At 40.3% G+C, this 18,596-nt stretch overlaps 1 protein-coding gene across 1 annotated transcript; it reads left to right on the top strand.

Moving 5' to 3' along the window:
- Positions 1-3,127: 3,127 nt before the first annotated feature.
- Positions 3,128-14,654, top strand: HDX (highly divergent homeobox; the record flags this gene model as incomplete). The annotated part of the gene is made up of 3 exons (XM_009695987.1): positions 3,128-3,267; positions 8,794-8,940; positions 13,530-14,654. Coding segments are annotated over exons 2-3 (1,272 nt in total), but the record flags the coding sequence as incomplete, so codon positions are not given.
- Between the last annotated feature and the right edge of the window lie 3,942 nt (positions 14,655-18,596).

The following is an 18,596-nucleotide window of genomic DNA, read 5'->3' as shown; positions in this document are numbered from 1 at the left end:
TGCCCTGCGGGGCGGCTGGGGCGCATGCGCGGAAGCGTCTGTGCGCTGCCCGCCGGGGCCCTGGGGTGGGTTGGCGAGGGCTCTCTGCGCCGCTTCTTACCCCTCGCGTCGGTGCAGGGGCAGCTCCTTGCTCCTTGAGGCTGGGCTGGTACAGTTGGAGGCTTTGGGGGGACCGTTGGGAAGGGGTAAGAAGAAAGCTTACCGTTGCCTCATGGTGTGAGGTCTGTGGGGCCCACAGGGGAGCAGATGAGTGAGTGGGGCAGGAGGTGGTCAGCAGTAGGGCATTGTGTGGGACAACTCAATCCTCGTTTCCCCTAAGGATTTCTACCTCTCGCAGGCCGTATCAGCCCTGTTTTGGTGCCAAACACAGCCAGGCATGGTGGAACACGCAGCGGAACAGGGTGTCTTTTTGCTTCTCAAGTATTTGGAAGGCAGTGAGGAGGAGAAAGTGCATGGTTGTGCATTCTGTGGTGTTCTGGAGGGATGATGATGGTGCGGGGTAGGTCTTGCCTCTGGAAGTGCTTGTGTTGCACGCAGGCTTGCCCCACTCCTGGGAAATAACAGGGAGTTCCCAGCCCTGTCCCCCTGCATTCTGTTAGCCTAGCATTTCTGATATTATAGATAAGATTGAATGCAACTAACCAACAGTAGTTCTGTATCCTCCAAACTAGAGTCTTGAAGCAGCTCTCATCTTCAGAGTAAAACTGCATTTCAGTATTCTTTTCCTTTTTATCTGACATAGGTCTTCCAAACGCTTGTGCACATGCTTAATTTAAAATGTGTCTAATCCAGTTGAAGTCAGAAGTCTGATTTGTGTGAATAAAGTGGGATGGGCTGCATAAACTTGTGGAGTTGTGATCATAGGTTATTATGTTATTAAGTTACTGAGGGCTGCCTAATTTGTTCCTAATAAAGGGCTGAAATTTATAGCTAGAACTGTAATACGGTATTACAAACACTGTACTTAGTGGAGAGGGAAGCAACTGTGCTGCGAGTCATGGATATTTAAAAGTAGTTTTACGATCTGGTCTGTATATTACACTTGGCCAACCGTAAGCATAATCTACTGCGCTTACAGTTGTGTTGTGTAGCAGTTGTAAGTATTTTGGCCTGTGTGGGAAAGAGGCAGTAACCTACAAATTCAGATTATTAAGCATTGTTGCTTGATGTACATCCAGTTTCTCCACACGTGGTGTGTAAATTGGGAGGGTTGGCTGGTTGACTGTTTTCTTTCTGTTTGGGGTGTGCAAAAAATTGTGAACTTTTGGCGGACATGGAAAGTGAATTAGGTGTTGCTGGTACAGTTCAGGTTTCTAAAGCTGTAGTAGTAGTGTTACTCCTGTTTTATTTATGTATATAGTAGCTTTCTTATTATAGTTGCAGTTTTGTCTCAGATTTATATTGGCACCAATTCTTGTTATTTTGTACCACTGGAGATCTGCGGAGGGAAAGAAAAAAAGAAAGAAATGGAGAAGCATGCTGATTTTCTTGTTGTACCTGTTATGGATGGACGGACTAAAACAGCAGTAGGCTTACAGGCTTTTACAAGATGACTTTTCTCCAAACAAATGCTTGTTTGGTACTGAGGTTGAAAAAATAAAAATGCTCTCAGAAACTGCTTGTTCCCTTTCATCACTATGTTAATCCCTGACAGTTTTATGGTGTTTTATACCATAAAGATTTTTACGCTTAGTTACTTTGTGGTGGCTTGTACTCTGACTGAATTTTTTTTTTATTAATTATAATTTCACATCCAAGACTACTTTCTGTTACTGTTTGAGATAAGAGGAATATCATTAAGTTTTTATTTCCTATTTTTTAAATTAATTAGTATTAATGTAGTATTCTATAAAGACTTACCTTGTAAGTAAGTTTACTTGGTTTGGCAATCTTAACATTTAGAGACTTTTTGACACTAAGACTATAATGCTCTACATTGTAGGCAGACTTTAGACCACAGAAGTACTTTTCCTCCTTATGCTGCTACTTTTTTTTCCTTTTTCCCTCCAGATCTTTCAAGTAGTCATTGCAGAACAGCTAAGTAATTCTTGAATACTTTGGCTTTTTCCTAACCAGGGGATCATTGATACAGGATTATTCCCATTTTCTTATTGCTGTTCTTTCTTTTGTGGTGCTCCTTGACACCAACTTGTTTTCATTAGTTTCTAAAAATACATCTCTGGGCTTCACCAGGTCTCCCTGGAGAGATTCTTGATTTTGGATGTTAAATAAAGTAACTAGAGTGGAAGGACTAGGCTTTTGCAGCAACCCGTGTGGGATAATTGTTACATTAAGTACCTGCCTCATGAAGCAAATGCACTACTACTACAGAAGCAAACTCAGCTTCAGTTCTTCCATGCTCTCCCCTCTCTGCTCGTGCTCGCTTTTGCCACAGAAGGGGAAGGAAGATGGATACTGTGGAAAAAGTTGCTCAAGCAGCTAAAGAAGTTCAACTGTAGGAATAACATTAAATCTCATCTGGCGAGGAGCCAGCGTGACAGGTCGCAGTCTGTTAGCAGGATTGTCCTTCGTGAGGCTCATACTCAGCAGTCTTGGAGAAACCGGAGTCTGTAGAGTTCCCATCTTTGTTCTTATCACTTACCAGCCTTAGATCCCTCGCGTATCCCCAGTGCCTGGCTTAGCACTTGGACTACATTTATGTCTCACGAACCACTACATCTAATGAAGGGGTTCTGCTGCTGCTATGATAAATTTTTTTAATTAGTATTCAGTTTAGAAAGGAAATGAAGAATGACATCTTTATATTGATGGGTTTGCAAAAGGTTGAGGAGTGGGAGGCCACCAAAGTGGAAAGTTGAATGATGTTAGTTGGCCTAGGACACATAGCAGGCGTGAACGAAGTACTTACAGGAAACTGCTTTTTCATTTGTTGTAGATTGTTGCTGTCTATGTGACAGCGTAGAGAACATACTTGGCCAAGGCTTCTTTATTTTATGAGCAGAGCAGGCAGATGTTGAATCCTTAAAAATACTGCTTTGCCACCTCTATCTTTTGAAGGGAAAATATAACTTGCATTCATGGAATTTCAGTTTGCATAATGCTTTGCCTGAATTTTATTAAATTTCATGGAGTTCTTTTCTGTAACAACCTCTCTTTTCAGTGCCAGTGTGTTGCTAACCAACTGGACACCTTCCTTCCCAAAAGCTCAAATGCATGTTTTCCAAGTTTGGCAAGTCAAGATCAAAATGAAATTATAATAAAAATCCATGTGGATTTCTAACTTGGAGTCTGAGGCTCAAGATAAAGGTGAGAAAACCTGAAGAAACTGCAGTGCTTCGTAGGTACACAAATTGGGAAAAGGAGATAATTTCCTTTGAAGTTGCTGAGATTGTTTTGAATAACACTGAGTCCATTCTGAAGGCGTATGACGTACTGATTCCCTTGACGCTGATGTGGCTACCTTAGTGCTTAGTAATGTCAGCACTTTGTAAGTTATTTCCCATGTCAAAGAAAATGTAAGAATTAATATCTTGTTCTGTAGAACTATGAAAACGGATGCTAAACAGGTAATACTTCTCAACAACAAGAAAAATATCAATGTAATCCTTTGATGAATATACCCTGTATTAATTTGTCTCAGAGACAGTAACATTGTGGTCTCATAGATGTTTGAATGCTCAAGGTACTTAATGTAGGTAAGTTGCTAGGTATGACAGGTATGGAAAATGAGCAAAACTTACTGCCTGTGAAGATGGGATATGCAGAGGCAGCACTTCATGGATTAATGTGATGGCTTTGGACTTTGTGGCTTTCTAATGGAGCTTCCAAACATTCAGTAATTGGTTTATTCAGCACAGGGTACTGGTTTAGATACTCTAAATAAGCACTTAAGAACTGCTGATAGTGAACGATTTCCATCTGGACTTTACAGATGATATACTATCAGTGAGCTTTTAACCTGCAAGAGAAGGAATATTGCCAAATGTCCTACACACTAGTGTGAAATCAGTATGCCGCTTACTGTTTTGTCCTACAATATTGAGACTGAATGCTTGGACGTTATTACTGCTACTTCTGCTACTAATAGTAATCTTGTGATCTTATGTGCCTAGTTGGAAATTGTTGTGTAGGCAGTTAGAAAGCAAAGAAACTATGATTCTTAATTGCCTCGCTCTTGTTCTGTGTAATCTAAGATCTTCATGTGAAGTCATATTTCCTGCCCAGCTATGACCAAAGCCCGTGTCTTGTGAGGTCGTGCTACATCTGCAACCCAAATAGCAAAAGCCGTCCTGCAACTTCCTGGAGGCTGGACCGGTTTATTGGGGCTCTATTCTAGGCATTAGTGCTGTATGTTGAGGTGAGCTATCGCTTCTGTGCTGTCTGGAGCTTAACGCCTACTTATTAATAACCATGTTGTACCAGGCAACTGTAGCGTAGTTCAAAATATTATGGGATGTAATAGAATGGCTTGTTGTAGTGGACCTGTGGATCCAGTGGTTTGGTTAGTTTCCTTTGAGTTTAGTATTTTGAGGAGAATTTGAACCAAGTTTTCTGTTGGGCACATGTAGCTGCCTGCATACCCCTGCTGAATGTTATATATGTGCTCTGGTTTACTCTGCAATTTACCCCTAAATTTCTGTGGCCTCTGGTAAAAGGCAGTTTTAGAAAAAAAAAATTGGATAAATTAATCGGCAGAGCAGAATAAGATTGATTTACGTAGCAAGATAGCTAATGATATTTTAAGAATATTTTAATGTCCCTTCTGTAGTTTTGGTAAATATGTGTGTGGATAGGTGGAGCAGTGGGAAATGGTACAGAACTGTCTGTTGATGTAGGGTTCAGTATATTTAAAACACAAAAAGCATTAATAAATTCTCACCTGCTTGTTTGAAAGTTTAGATACTGGAATGTAAACTCCAGTTATGCCTCAGCTTCCCTAACTCTGTGTTTGTAGGGTCCTGCAATCTATTTATTTAAGTCAGTTTCTGATGGCCTCTGCACAGATCCTCTGAGCTGTACTTGGCTGGATTCAAGGCAGACCTTACTAAGGAATCTTACCAGTGATTTGGTTGGCAGGTGTAGTTTACAAGTGACTAAAATAAACTGCAAAAATGAGTTGTTTATTAAACCAGACCATGACCTCTCTTGAGCTTAGCTAGGCAAAGTCTGTCATGCAATGCACATAGGTTTATCTGAAGATCAAGAGATCTCATCAAAATGCTCCACCCTGTCCTTTAGCTAGACTACAGATGTCAAGTACAACAATCAAAGTATTTTAACACAGAAGTGACTTTGGATACAGATAGCTGATGCACGTCTTCGCTTGCAGGTCATCAGGTCTGATTCTAAAAATTTATTTTGCAGTTGAAGGAGTCTTCATCGCAACTGATGAACTATTTGGAGAGCATGCTTCTTTTTGATGAGCCTCTGTATAGAAATACTGGAGCTATTGGATGACAGACTTCATCTGGATCTGGAAAGATAGAAGGCTCATAACTATTTCAGATGAGGTCATTTGCGGGAACTGAACTAAATAAAACAGGATCATTGGTACTGAAAGAGCAGTAGACACAGAAGTGTAAGCTGGGTCCTCCCAGTCGTGCAGGAGGAAAAAGAATCGCAAAATTAACTCTTACATAGTCTTTAAAAGTAATATAAATCGGTTAGTGGCTGCATCATCGTACATATCCACATGGGAGTTCTGAAGACAGTTCTTGATTTTATAAAGTAGATTTTTATGAACTTCATTGATTTGTTAATGGGCTAATAATTGTCTCCTCTGTTACTTGCTATAAATTTCTTTAAACAGCAGAGTATTCAGAGCAAGAATCTCCTTTGCCTGGCTCTGACTGACTCAATACATGTTCTGGGGGAGGCGTAACTCGGGCAAAACCGGACTTGTAATGCAGGTGGTAGTCCTGCATTTGATAAGGCACTAGGTTAAGAGGGTAAATAAAAATTGGGAACAGAGAAAAAAATATGATTGAAAATTCATCTTCTGTTTGAAGTATTATTGAAAAGAAAACCATTTTTTACAAATTGTTAGTTAGTGATTTTTCTATTATCTGTTGACACATACAGGAAAGTAAACTCTGAAGTCAAAGCTTTGGCCTACAAGCATTTTACTCCAAATTCTAGATACTAATCTTTTTCTTTAGAGGCCTGTTGAATATCACTTACAATTACATAGTATAATCATCTTGATTAATAATGTGAGAGGAGTTGGTTGTCTGCTAATGCTTTTGAACCCTTAATAATTTTATTTGCTCTGAATTAGAAGCAGTTCTTGTGCAAAGATTAAGTATATTGCTACTCTCCTCCTTTCCATCCAAAACTTCCAAAAACAGTAACTAAAAGCTTGTTAGGTACTAAAGGTTCCCTCATCCTCTTTATTTTCCCGCAAGGTGATGGTACAGTTTCTTTAGTGTGTTCTGCATTATTTTGACCCATGTACTGAAAGTATTAAAAATAACTTGTGGCTAGTGACTTTTTTGCTTTGCGAGACACGAAGTCAGATGCAGGTTGTTCCTGTCTCAGCTGGTGGCCTCCTCTTTGGGATAAAATAAAGGCCTCGTTCTGGAAATCCTGTGATGATGGGGCTCTTCGTTTCTTACATAGAACCAGAGGGTTATAGTCTTTACCTGTACGGACCATATAACAAGAATGTAAAACTTGAGTTTCCTGTTAGGGAGTCTGTTCTGTACTTGCTAATATTCGGCTGTTTGCCTTTTCCAAGCTAGGGCACGAAATTTCATGTGTAACAAAGCCATGTCTGGTTTAAAGTGTTCATCAAACCACTGCTGAAGAGGCTGCCTCGTCCCTGGCCACCTCCTGCCCTTGCCATGGCCCAGTATAGCTCTGGTGGGGATGCTGATGTCTGATGGCAGGCCATGGGGCCATGCTGCTCGCCATGCAGGCCACAGGATCAGGAACGCGTGGGCCTGAGGGCCGGCTCACAGCCCTGGGGTGCCCAGCTGCCTGGACCACAGCGGAGCGGCTGCGCCAGCGTGGGCTGCCCAGTCCCTGTCTGCCCTGTCCCCACAAAGCGAAGCTCTCCCGTGGGGGGACCCAATGCTGAGCTGGCTCAGCAGGCTGGAAACGAGCCCTGAAGAGTTGCTCTTAGCCTGGGAGGAGCGTAGGTCTCTTCATTCTGGTTGAGCGTGCTGAAAAACTCAGCACTGCTTCGGACGAAGCAAAGGGGCAAGAACGCATCCTGAGGTCCTGTAGCCAGCATTGGCTTATATCCCTGTAAAACAACCCATCAGTATTCTTAAAAAGCCTGATTTATAGCCTCAGGGTACAGTTTCACAGTAGCTTGAACCTTTCTAAACCCAGGCTGTGATTTGGGTGGGCCCTCCTTCGTGTTCATAGTGGAGCGTTAGCATTGCGGTGGGCTGGACCAGAACTGCCTAAAGTCCTTCTTTCTGTGGGGTTTTTTTTGTTGTGTTTTTTTGTTTGTTTGTGGGGGTTTTTTGGTTTTTGTTTGTTTGTTTTTGTTCGGTTTTATGTGTGGGTTTTTTTGTTTTGGTTTGGGTTTTTTGTTTGTTTGTTGTTTTTTTTTTTTTTTTTCCCCCTGAGCTGGTCTTCAGTTCTGGTCCTTGATCTTTCTGACTTTGCAGCTGGGAAGTGCCGGTGCTGACGCAGCAGCAGGAGTAGCATGACCAGCCATAATGGAGTGTAGGATTTGCTGAAGTTGGAGATGGTGGAAACTTTACTTGTGCCAAAGAGTCACCTTTATTTTATATCCGCTTTTGTCTCTTTTCTTGGTAGGGGAGAGGAAACAGACCTGCCAATGTTGTTAGAGCTGCTGGTGTTACACTGTTTTGCCTAATGCCTTTTGTTTTTTTAAGGGAGAAACTTTTGCTTTGAGACTGTTGGAAGTACTCTGATAAAATAATCAAGATTTGATCATATAGAAGAGTTAGGTTTGATTAAGAAGTAGAAAATTTTAAAGCATAATGTGTATGCTAGGATTGTTAAGTTTGAAATAGGTAACCGTAGGATTGTTATGTTTGAAATAGGCAACCATAGAAATCTCACCGGGTAGTTACTGGAGTTTTCAATGTTTTGTTTTAAATGACTAAGGAGGCCCTCATGGACACCAGTTATGTTGCTTGGAAATCCCTTACCCTTCCTATATTGATTTGAATATCAAGGATCTTAATTAGTAGAGTTAAGTAGAACTGACTGATGATTGTTTTAGAGTAAGAATATTGATAAGGTTATATAACTAATGAAACCAGTCATTGTAAAGGTTAAATTTAAGAGCGAACATATTACGCATTTTTACGTAAAAGAACTTATGTAACAATGACTGGACAGAAAAAGTGTATAAAAACTGTTGCAATGTGATGCTAAGGTGACTGATAGGTGGAGCCATGCCCCATGCCCCCAGCGCTGCGATAAAGGAGTGCCTGCTTCTTAATACTACATTGGTGTTAAGAGGTTTATTCCCAATTTCGGTGACATTGTTACTCTGTTTTGCCTAATGCCTTTTTTTTTTTTTTTTTTTGTAAGGGAGAAACATTTTCTTTGAAACTAGAGGCTGTTGGACTTAGCAACACAATGTAATATTTATTTGTTTATGAAAGGCTGTAGGTGTTGTTCCAAACAGGTAGTTCACCTGTTCACCTTGAGTCTATCACAAAGGAGTTGCTAATGCTGACTGTAACAGGTGTTTTTGGAAAGTAAGTAAAAGTGTTGGTAAAGCACTCTGTAAAGAAAACATGTCAACACTTAGCATTGTCACAACAAGCATAAATGAGAGCCTGTGCATTCTGCAAGTATAACAGTTTTTATTCCAACTTTCAGAGTATCTTTTTTTATTTTTAGATGAATCTGCGTTCTGTATTTACTGTAGAACAACAAAGGATATTACAGCGTTATTATGAAAATGGAATGACAAATCAAAGTAAAAATTGCTTTCAGCTCATATTACAGTGTGCACAAGAAACTAAACTGGACTTCAGTGTAGTCAGGGTAAGTACTGAGGCCTTCCAAATTTGTATGTTACAGTTATACACATTCATTTCTTTACATAAGATATCAGTAGAGAACTGGAGTCTCTAACTTCATACTTGTCTGAAATCAGACTTCAGTATGCGTGTATGACATGTTCATTTTTATCCAGTGAGCCTGTTTATAGTTTGTTTTCGCTGAAATGTCTTCATATGATTGCTGTATTTAGCAGGGCCTGAATTGCACAGAGAGTGATTTTTTGTTTGTTTGTTTTGGGGTTTTTTTTGGTGGTTGTTTGTCTTTTGTTGATGGTGTTTTGGTTTGGGTTTTGGTTTTGTTTTTATCTATTAAACTGAAAATTAGTTTGCCCTATAGAAACCTTGTGCAATGTATTGTATCAAAGAAAGGTCATGTTATTAGGAAACTATTCTTAAATTTAACAAGTTTCTATAACCTAATGTATTTGGGGGAATAATTATGGAAGTATTTCTTTTAACACACTCTGTCACACTTGCATTCCATGTCACAATCATAAATATTGTGGTGCCTCATGGTTATTTAGAGTGAGAACATTCTTTTCTTATAAAAGAAGAATGTCACTAGTGCTAACAGGAGCTCTTCCAGAGTCTATGAATTCCATGGGAAGGGAAATAATAATCCCTTTGTGAAACACTAGACAACAAAATGGCTGTTGTCTCAGAGCAGAAATAGAAATCATGAAGCATTAGCTGAAAAAATAACAATGGTAGTGGAGCTAGCAGGAGCTGCTGTAACACTGAGCACTGAAGAGGAAGAAGTGAGACCGGTCTAGTTTTTTTTAAGTGGTGTACGAGTGGTATATTGACAATAACAACCGCTCCTGCTACCTAACTCTTACCTGGATTCCCTTCCCTCGGAATACTCTGGAAATATTAACTTACTTTCTCAGCTCTGGGTGGTGGGAAGTTCTGAAAGTCAGCCAGAAACTCAGACAAAGAGTTGTAACAGGAGTCTGGATGCTGATGATGCAGTCAGGGCCTGTTTTTCTATTTTTATTCTGATTGAAGGATCTAGAGAAGGCAGCCAGTCTCTCCTCTACTTGCAGTCCTCATTCACTTTCCATATTTCGCTTTCCTTCTCTGTTTCTCTTGGTGTAATAATGTATCATGGCCTTTTTCGGTTCTGAACGCTTATTTGCAATACTTAAACTTTCTTCCTACTTGTGAAGTGCAGTGGGAACACACCAAGCATTTGTCCTGCATTTGACGTATTTTTGCATGATCTTACCTTTCTCTTCATTACACCCCTCCTTTCTGCCTTTCCTAATCCCCCTAAATATCTTTTTTATTCCCCCCACCCCCCAAACTCTTGGACAGAGATTAGTACTTCTTTACAAAATGATACTTGGGTTGCAGCTGGCACTTGCAGATATGACTATAATAGGAACATGAATTCCCTAAATATAACTGTTATAATTCAAATGTCGTAACTCTGTGAATATATTCTGTCCCTGAATCAGGATTTCTATAGCCTTGTCCCATAGAACTACATGCAGTCTTTCCTGTCTTGAGCTGGGTTGGAAAAAAAAGAGAAGTCCTATTTATGATTTGATGTAAACCTCTACAGATTGTATTACTGCAATGAATAAAAATATGTTCTCCCTTTCAAAATTAGGAAATGTGGTAGGGTTACTCCTGGGGAAAAAGCCCTGGCCCTCTTCACATTTAATGGAGATGTATTCTAGCTACGTCAGGTTTGAGTGGCCTGGTTTTATTCGCCAATATTAGCATACTTCTGCAGGTTGCTTTTTGTCTTTACGTGAAATATGAGCAATGTGACTTGATAAAGTGCAGTTCTGCAAGTCTGATTTTCACAGCATCACTGGGCGCTGGGAACAGTGATCAGGGAGGTGGTGTGGGGTTCTCCCCGTAGTACAACAGCAGATATCCGAAGAGTTACAGCTTCATTATTCTTTTACACCTCTTGAAAGATTTCCTGAGGACACTTTCTTTTCAGATTTGGGATGGACCTTCTGGTCAAAACTAATGGCCAGGCACCACTGATGGTCCCCCTCTGGTGTGTATCTGGACTGTGGGACAGTCTGATGTGCCAGCTCTGCTCGATTCAAACTGGGAATGTGAAATCAGGGTCTCTTAAATTCCTGGTAATTTTCTTAACAGCTGGGTATTTGATGTATCATCTCTTCTGGGAGATTCTCTTCCTCCTAAATAATAGTTAAGAATTTCAGTAATGCTTCCAGTGTTAGTGAAAGTGCTCCCAAAACTTAGTAGTTGCGGAACTTGATTGAAAGAAAGAATCGTGTCCCTTTTCTTAGGATATTTTGTCCCTGATGACTCCTCTGTCACATCCCAAATTAATACCATGACCATCAGGCTAGTAACAGTGTGGAGCTTCCTTTTCAGTCTTAGAGTATAGTTTCACATAATTCTTCTCAGTGGTAATTTCTCACAGTGCTAAAAATGGGAGGTTTTGTACTCTTTCTTTTCTCCCAGCTGTGCAATTCTTTCTCTCCTGTCTTTCTTCCTGTGCTGATCATCTCTCACACTTACTCAATTTCAGATTAACCCAGCTAAATTTGCTGACCTTACCAAAACTTTTGTTGGTTTTTTGGTGGTGTGCTTTGTTTGGTTTTTTTCCAGTTCAGTTTTATGCCTTTTGGGGTAATTGCACTCACTGGTGCTTCAGGTGGGTGCTTTTGGATAAACAGTGGGAGTAAGAAGCTGGGGACATGGTCAGGAGAATGGGACTCTTTCAGCAGTGGCACATCTGACTTGTGCTGTCTCGTGAAACTGTACTTTAATCCCAAGTGAACAGTAGTGCTAGTAAGTTATTTGCATTTCTTTGAATGTATTTCTTCTCAGGGAAACTGTGAGGAAACAGTTTAGTTCTATACAGTTGGAAAAGTTAGGGATGAAATCTCTTTTCCTGGTCCAAAGTTTGCAGTGTCTGTATTTAATTATAATTCCGATCTTGAAAGTTTACTGACTGAGCAGAAATTACAAAAAAATAAATTTGATCTTCTAAATTTGTTTTATGCAATAAAGGACAGTAACTTGATATCTGTGGCTATAACTTCTGCATTTAAACTTTCTTTTGAGAAGGAACATTTTATTGTTAGTAACTGAGATTTTACCCCATGCAACAAATCATGCCTCAAATTAGGCATTTTGTAAAATTTGACAACAAAAATGGGTAGAATGGAATGGAGACTTCCGCATACCTCTGTATGGCAGGGATGCATATTTTCCGGTAGCAAAATGAGTTTACTTCCTTAGCAGGTATCGGTATGTGAAGAAAGCTTTCCTGCTTTCATGTGATGAGATGGAAACCCAAGTCAGGTACTCAGTGCAGTTTGCTTGTTATGGGGTGAGGGAGTCTGTTGGTTAAATCAACTGGTTTGGGTTGCTGAATGTTGAGATCTTGCTTTGGTTTGGGTTTAGGTGTGCAGCAGATGATATCCAGAGTGGTGCAGAAAACTGTTTCACTCTATCTCTATATGCGTATCTGATCCTTTTCATAGCCAGCAGAAGCAGATGCAAAAGCTTATTTTTCATTCTTTGGCACTTGTATGCTGCTTGCTTGTGTCCTCACATTCAGGTTGGACATACTGTGGTGAAAGAATTGAGCAAGTCTTGTATCCCTGATCATGAAAATTGCCAGGAATAGTTAGGTGGTGCTTAAACTTCCAGTGTTAGAACTGACGCTTCCACCAGGTTAACTCTCTTTATCTTGAAATACTGAAGTTAATGTTTCCCCTTCAGTTCTTTTAGCTGTATCTTAATGTGTTAGTTACAGAACAGGCTTTCCTGTGTTTTTAGAACAGCAGTACATTTTAGCCTGTGCACAACTGCCATAGTACCTGCATTTTTCAAATGTTTTTTCCTCTACTACCTCTTACACAAAACCATATACTGTCATTGTCGCTTTTGGAGATGCCCATAATAGGAAATTTCTATTGGAATCTAATCCCGGTAGTCCTCATCTTGTCTCTCAGTGTCTTTCAAAAACAGGTTTTGACAACAGATCTTGATCTGTGCAGGTGGCAGAGGTGGAATTAGTCTGTAGGTCTAAATACTTCACAGAATTGTTTTGTAGCTGTCTAACAGAAAGAGTTCTTCTTTTTCTTCCTCTCATCTAAGTTCAAGAATTGGCTGTTTCTGTTCAAGGCAGTTTTAAAGGTCGTATCCCTCAGTTACTTGGTTATAAAAGTTTAGCTACATACTTCAGTGATGGCTCTGCATCCCAAGGTGCTAAATATTAAAAACATAAATTTTGGGGAATTAACTGCAGCAGTGTCAATGAAATAAATCGTAAGGGTAACTTTGGGAGAGGAGTCATGATGCAGCCTCAGGATTTTTGAGAACCCAGGGTTTTGGAATTGAGACTGGGGTTCTCCTGTGTATTAGTGTATGAATCCCAAGCATGAGAGGCATGGATTTCCACCCTGTATTGTTAGATGCTGCATAATCATTAAATGATCTACATATTTGTAAACTTAGATATCAACTTGAACACTTAACATTTCATCAGATCTGCTTAAAAATGGAATTGCCTAATTTTTCTACTTATTTAATGCTTTGTTTTGTGTTTGTTGTCGTTGTTGTTTGCAGACGTGGGTTGGCAATAAGCGAAGGAAGATGAGCAGCAAGAGTGCTGTAGAATCTGGAGGCACTCCCCCAGGGACTGTCCTTACTACTCCCTCAGTACCTCCAGAAGCAGCAGTTAGAAATGTGGTAAATATTGCTCGATCCCAAAGTCAGCAGTCTTCTTGGACCTCTTCTAATAATGATGTAATAGTTACTGGTATATACAGTCCTGCTAGTTCATCTGGTAGGCAAGGATCCACCAAACAGACAAATGCTTCAATGACTGAAATACATAAAACCGCTATTCCACGACTACCAGGAAAAAGCGATACAGAGTTTCAGCAGCAGCACATCCCTATAGGACGACAAGTACCACACTGTAAAAATGCTTCCCTATTAGTAGGGGAAAAGACTATTATTTTATCTAGGCAAACAAGTGTACTGAATTCTGCGAACTCCATATATACTCACACTAAAAAAAGCTACGGTGGTTCATCAGTCCAGACCGCAGAGTTGGTGTTACCTCAGAAACCCATGATATGCCACAGGCCCTGTAAAGCTGAACCTGTGGGATGTCAAAGGTTACAAAAACCAGAACATGCTGCTCTTGCATCACATGTGCCCCCTGGACAAAGGGCTAATACCAGGGACCCTTCTTGTAGCACGCAAAACCTGGAAATCCGTGAAGTGTTTTCTCTGGCGGTTACAGATCAACCTCAAAGAATTGTGGGAGGAAGCGCAACGCAGAAGCATTGCACGGTGGAAGGCAGCTGTCTGTCCATCGCGATGGAAACCGGAGACGTGGATGATGAATATGCCAGAGAAGAAGAACTAGCATCCATGGGAGCACAAATACAAAGCTATTCAAGATACTGTGAAAGCAGCAGTTCTGTTCGAGTAGAGAACCAAAGTGCAGCCTTGTCTGGGCCAGGAAGAAATGTGAGCTGTAGTTCACAGATGGTGAATGCCAGGGACGTGCCTGACAATATTCTGTATCATAACAGAGACTACCACTTGCCTGCACGGACCTCATTACACACAACATCCAGTACTTTATATAACAGTGCTAATCCATCGAGAAGTACCTTTTCTCCTCATTTTACATCTTCAAGTCAACTGAGGCTGTCACAAAACCAAAATAATTACCAGGTAATTTGTCAATTTATCTCTGTCTTCAAACCTTGAAGACAAGGTTGTAGATAATTACTGTTTTCTTTGAAAGTTGGCAGCTAGTAAGCGATAGGTCCACCTTTCTGCAGGCTGTACTCCATTTACATCTTTCAGTAGAGATAGTTCCTTCTTAAACAAAAGTGCAGGTAGGACTATAGAATGGTAGCACTCTTGCCTGTGTAGCTGAGCCCATGGCTGCGCTGAGTAACCGTGTATTAAAGATCAGTGTGGGCTGATATTCATAGATTCAACAGGTAAACTTTGGTCACAAGAGGACCATACCTATGTCTGCTGATACATGCTAAAGCCTGTGTTGTCTTGACATGGCCTGCCAGCGCATGTCAGAGCGATACCCTTGGCTGTTCCTCTGCTCACGTACTTCGCATGTGGCACGGGGCAGAACATGGGATCATGCCATCATTTGTGTGCTGTACAGTTGCTTGTGCTTCTTAACGTCAGCTTGGATTAGCTCTGCCATCAGCACTGCCTGTACCCCTTGTGCAGTTCCCAATCGCTTGGACCTGTTTTCTGTTAGGGATTAGGATCTCCTGCAAGCTAGTTAAGTTGATGGGAGACACTAGGTGAGGAAATATTCTTACTCTTCTGCAGCATCTAGTACAAATATCGGTTTTATATTCAATCTCATTATTTCCTCACCGTGTAATACAGTCCTTTCAGTGATACTGAGAGGGGAAAATTAAATGCAGATAACTGAAGAACTCAGAGATGTTTAGAAGCAGCTCAGCACTGACACACTTTTTTTTTATTTTTTGTTATGGCTAGAAGAGAGAGAATTGTGTGGGAAACATCCAATTTGAATTTTTTTTTCATGGATTTTTATGCCATGGGCATGACATAGTCTAGAGTCAGAGATAAAAAACTTGAGACTGACAGGGTGTGATACTGTGTTTGTTACCTTTGTGTATTTACATGTTACTACCTTTTTGATTTAACCTGAAAGTGAACCATGGAAACAACCTACCATCTTTTCTTGTGTATTACTTACTGGTATGGGGAGCGATACTTTGTGAAGCTTTTTTTTTCTTTTTTTTTTCTGACTTGTTCATATCATGTGAGGATTCGAAAGAAAGCTTTTGAGTCCAAGTAAGTGCCACTTCTCAGCAGAATTATTACTTTTCTTGGTAACCCTGAGGTTTGAGGAGCATATATACTCTGGAGTAGATTCTATGTAGTAGGTGAGACATCGGCAATTCTTATATATGGCCTTTTCTAAGCTGAGCACTTTAGGTGACCTGTTCTTTCCCTGTCTGTCAGTATTTGCTATTACTGTTCTTACTTGAGTTATAAAATTCATTAAATGCTGTTTACTTCTGATGTCCCAGTTTCGTAGAAGAAGAAAAGCTGTAAATGTGCACATCTGTTCCATAAAGGGGTGGTAAAGCTGCTAAAGTGCATATGATAGGTTTAAGGAAATTGTTCTTAAGTTTCATGAAGTGAAATACATTATCGATACCTTCAGCTGTGTGCTCTTGGTACCTCATTTCACTCTTGAAAAAGCATCAGAGAGAGATATTTCTTACTGCTTTTTTTGAATTTTTAAATGAAATTTGAAATAACTTTGATTTGGGATTTTTTGGGTGTAAGACAGAGTCTTTTTAAACAGCTAGAACAGTTCATGGTAGGTGACATTTTATCTGTCCGTGTGCTGTGATACGGATCAGAACAAGGTGATCTCTGTAACTTTGTTTTGTGTTTTGGTTTTTTGGGGTTTTTTTACCCTGTTATAATAACATACTTTTTTTTTTGATATGTGAGGAATTCATCTGTACCCTGTTTGACTTCCATGCTTGTCTCTCAGAGACCCTGTTCTTTGGATTTGGGAACGCACCTTGGATCGAGGGAGCTCCTGTTTCCTGTACTGTCCCTTACTCTTCCAGAGTTTTAAACCTTGGAAAAACCGGGCAGGTTGCTATTAATTCACTTACTGCTGTAAGCGTGCATGGTGTGAACCTCTGAGATGACACTCTTCAGTGTTGGAGAATTTATAAGGGAAGGCAAGAGCTGTGGGGTCAAGGCATGTAGTATCATGGCTCTGTTGAAGCTGGAGAGGAATAGTGTCCTACAGCCTGGCCAGGTGCCATAGTACCTTGAAGAAACAATGGTGCTGATTTCTCCAGATCACTGAGTTCCTTGCTGAGAGTTTTTAGCACGTTCCAGAACAATGCAAAAGTAAGTTCTGTATCTTAAGAGGTGTTAGTGTATGACAGTGACACTTCCAAGGCTCATTTATCACGTTGACAAGAGAATTTCACCTACTGCCCTGAAAGTCATGTGTAACAAATAGTGTACCCTGCTAGGCTGAGAATGTGTTTTGTCAAAATCATCAGTTCTGCACTAGTTTAACCCCCTCCTCCAAGTGCTCCCCTTAAAATTAAGTCCAGTGTGACTGCTATTTCATGTAGACGCTCCCCTTATAGCTTAATAATATTTGTATATTAAACTTCCAGAGATACAGATTGTGTAACAGGTGCTGTCTGAATTCTTTTAGACTTATGCAGGATGACACTTCTTTTGTATGTAGTAGGTTTCTGTTAATTTTATTGCCCGTGTTCAGGTAATTGATCAATCAGCATAGAAATGAAAATCCTTAAACTTAGGGAAATCTTCCTAAATTTAAAAATAGATTAAACGTGAGCTACATGGTTATTGGAGTAGTTAAACATCCAAGCAGATGCTTCTTCAAAGTCAGGGCTGTGCGATTTGTGTTTTGATGAAGTAATTACTGTTGTACATTGGTGGGGTATCTAATTAGCAATTAGTTATAGCTTTCTTACTGGTTCAATTAATCAGATTCATGTTAGTGTAACTTAGGAGTAAATTTAATAAAGTGATAAATTTTAATGCCTGAGCAGTTTCAGTAAACAAATTGTTCAACCTACTTAGTTTTCTTAGTGTGGCTTTAAGCGTATTGAACTAGAGAGGCTATTCTTGCTGGTCCTCAAGGCTGAATCGTGATTTAGTCTTGGTTTCCTTCCACAACCCTAAGGGACAAAAATGCTGTTGAAAGTATTTGTGTTTTTAATTACTTTGTTATACACACTGAAGCACATTTATCTAATTTAGTCCTGGCTTCTTCAAGGGAAAATCCTAAGCCTTGCAGCCAGTACGTCAGAATAGGAAATAGGTATAATATATGTTTATTTTTAAAATTAATTTTACGGATGTTGCTTTATATGAATGAGCTGCAAGTTTGCTTTATTTAAGGAAATGGGACTGCCTTTTTTTTTTAAAACATGTCAAAGTGATTTGTTTACTTCCCTAGAGACTTTTGAAGACAAGAAGAGGACTTTCTTGCTAACTTGGGGCAGCACAGCTTTTTGCTAGGGCAAGCAACATGGGCTTTTCTGAAGAGACTTGGACAAAGTGTTTCCTGACACTCACTCTTGTGACAGAAGCAGAGTTACCTTTGACACAGGAGTTCTTCCACTTTATTTCTGGGATGAAATACTTCCAGCTGCATGAGTGGGGAGAACCTGCGGGGCTCTGGGGAGGACAGCAGCTGTGAGCAGGCTCCAGAAGTGCTGCATGTGGCCTCAAGTAATGCTGGGACATACGGCAACCAGGACTGGGTTGGGGCTCTTGGTTTGTTCCAGTGCACTGAATTTGGGACAGTAAATCTACAGGTGAATTGAGAAATGATTATGTAGGGACCCCATGTAGTGTAACCACTTTAATTAAGATATGGCATTGGCAATACACAAGTGTCGCAGTACCTTTGAACTTTCTGTAGCATCTGCCAGAGTTGCCATTTCTGAGACGCAAGATCTTTTTCCAAGACAAGCATTTCAGGTGGTCGTTTTTGCAACTCGTGGTAGCTGTCTCAGTTGGACTAGGACTGGAGTTACACCTGTGGATGCAGAATAACTACCCATCTCACTCCAAAAATACCACCACCACCCC

This window comes from Cariama cristata, unplaced genomic scaffold (assembly GCF_000690535.1).
Source record: "Cariama cristata isolate BGI_N322 unplaced genomic scaffold, ASM69053v1 scaffold4800, whole genome shotgun sequence".
In the NCBI taxonomy this organism is placed as follows: Eukaryota; Metazoa; Chordata; class Aves; order Cariamiformes; family Cariamidae; genus Cariama; species Cariama cristata.
This window is presented reverse-complemented; position numbering and strand designations above follow the sequence as displayed.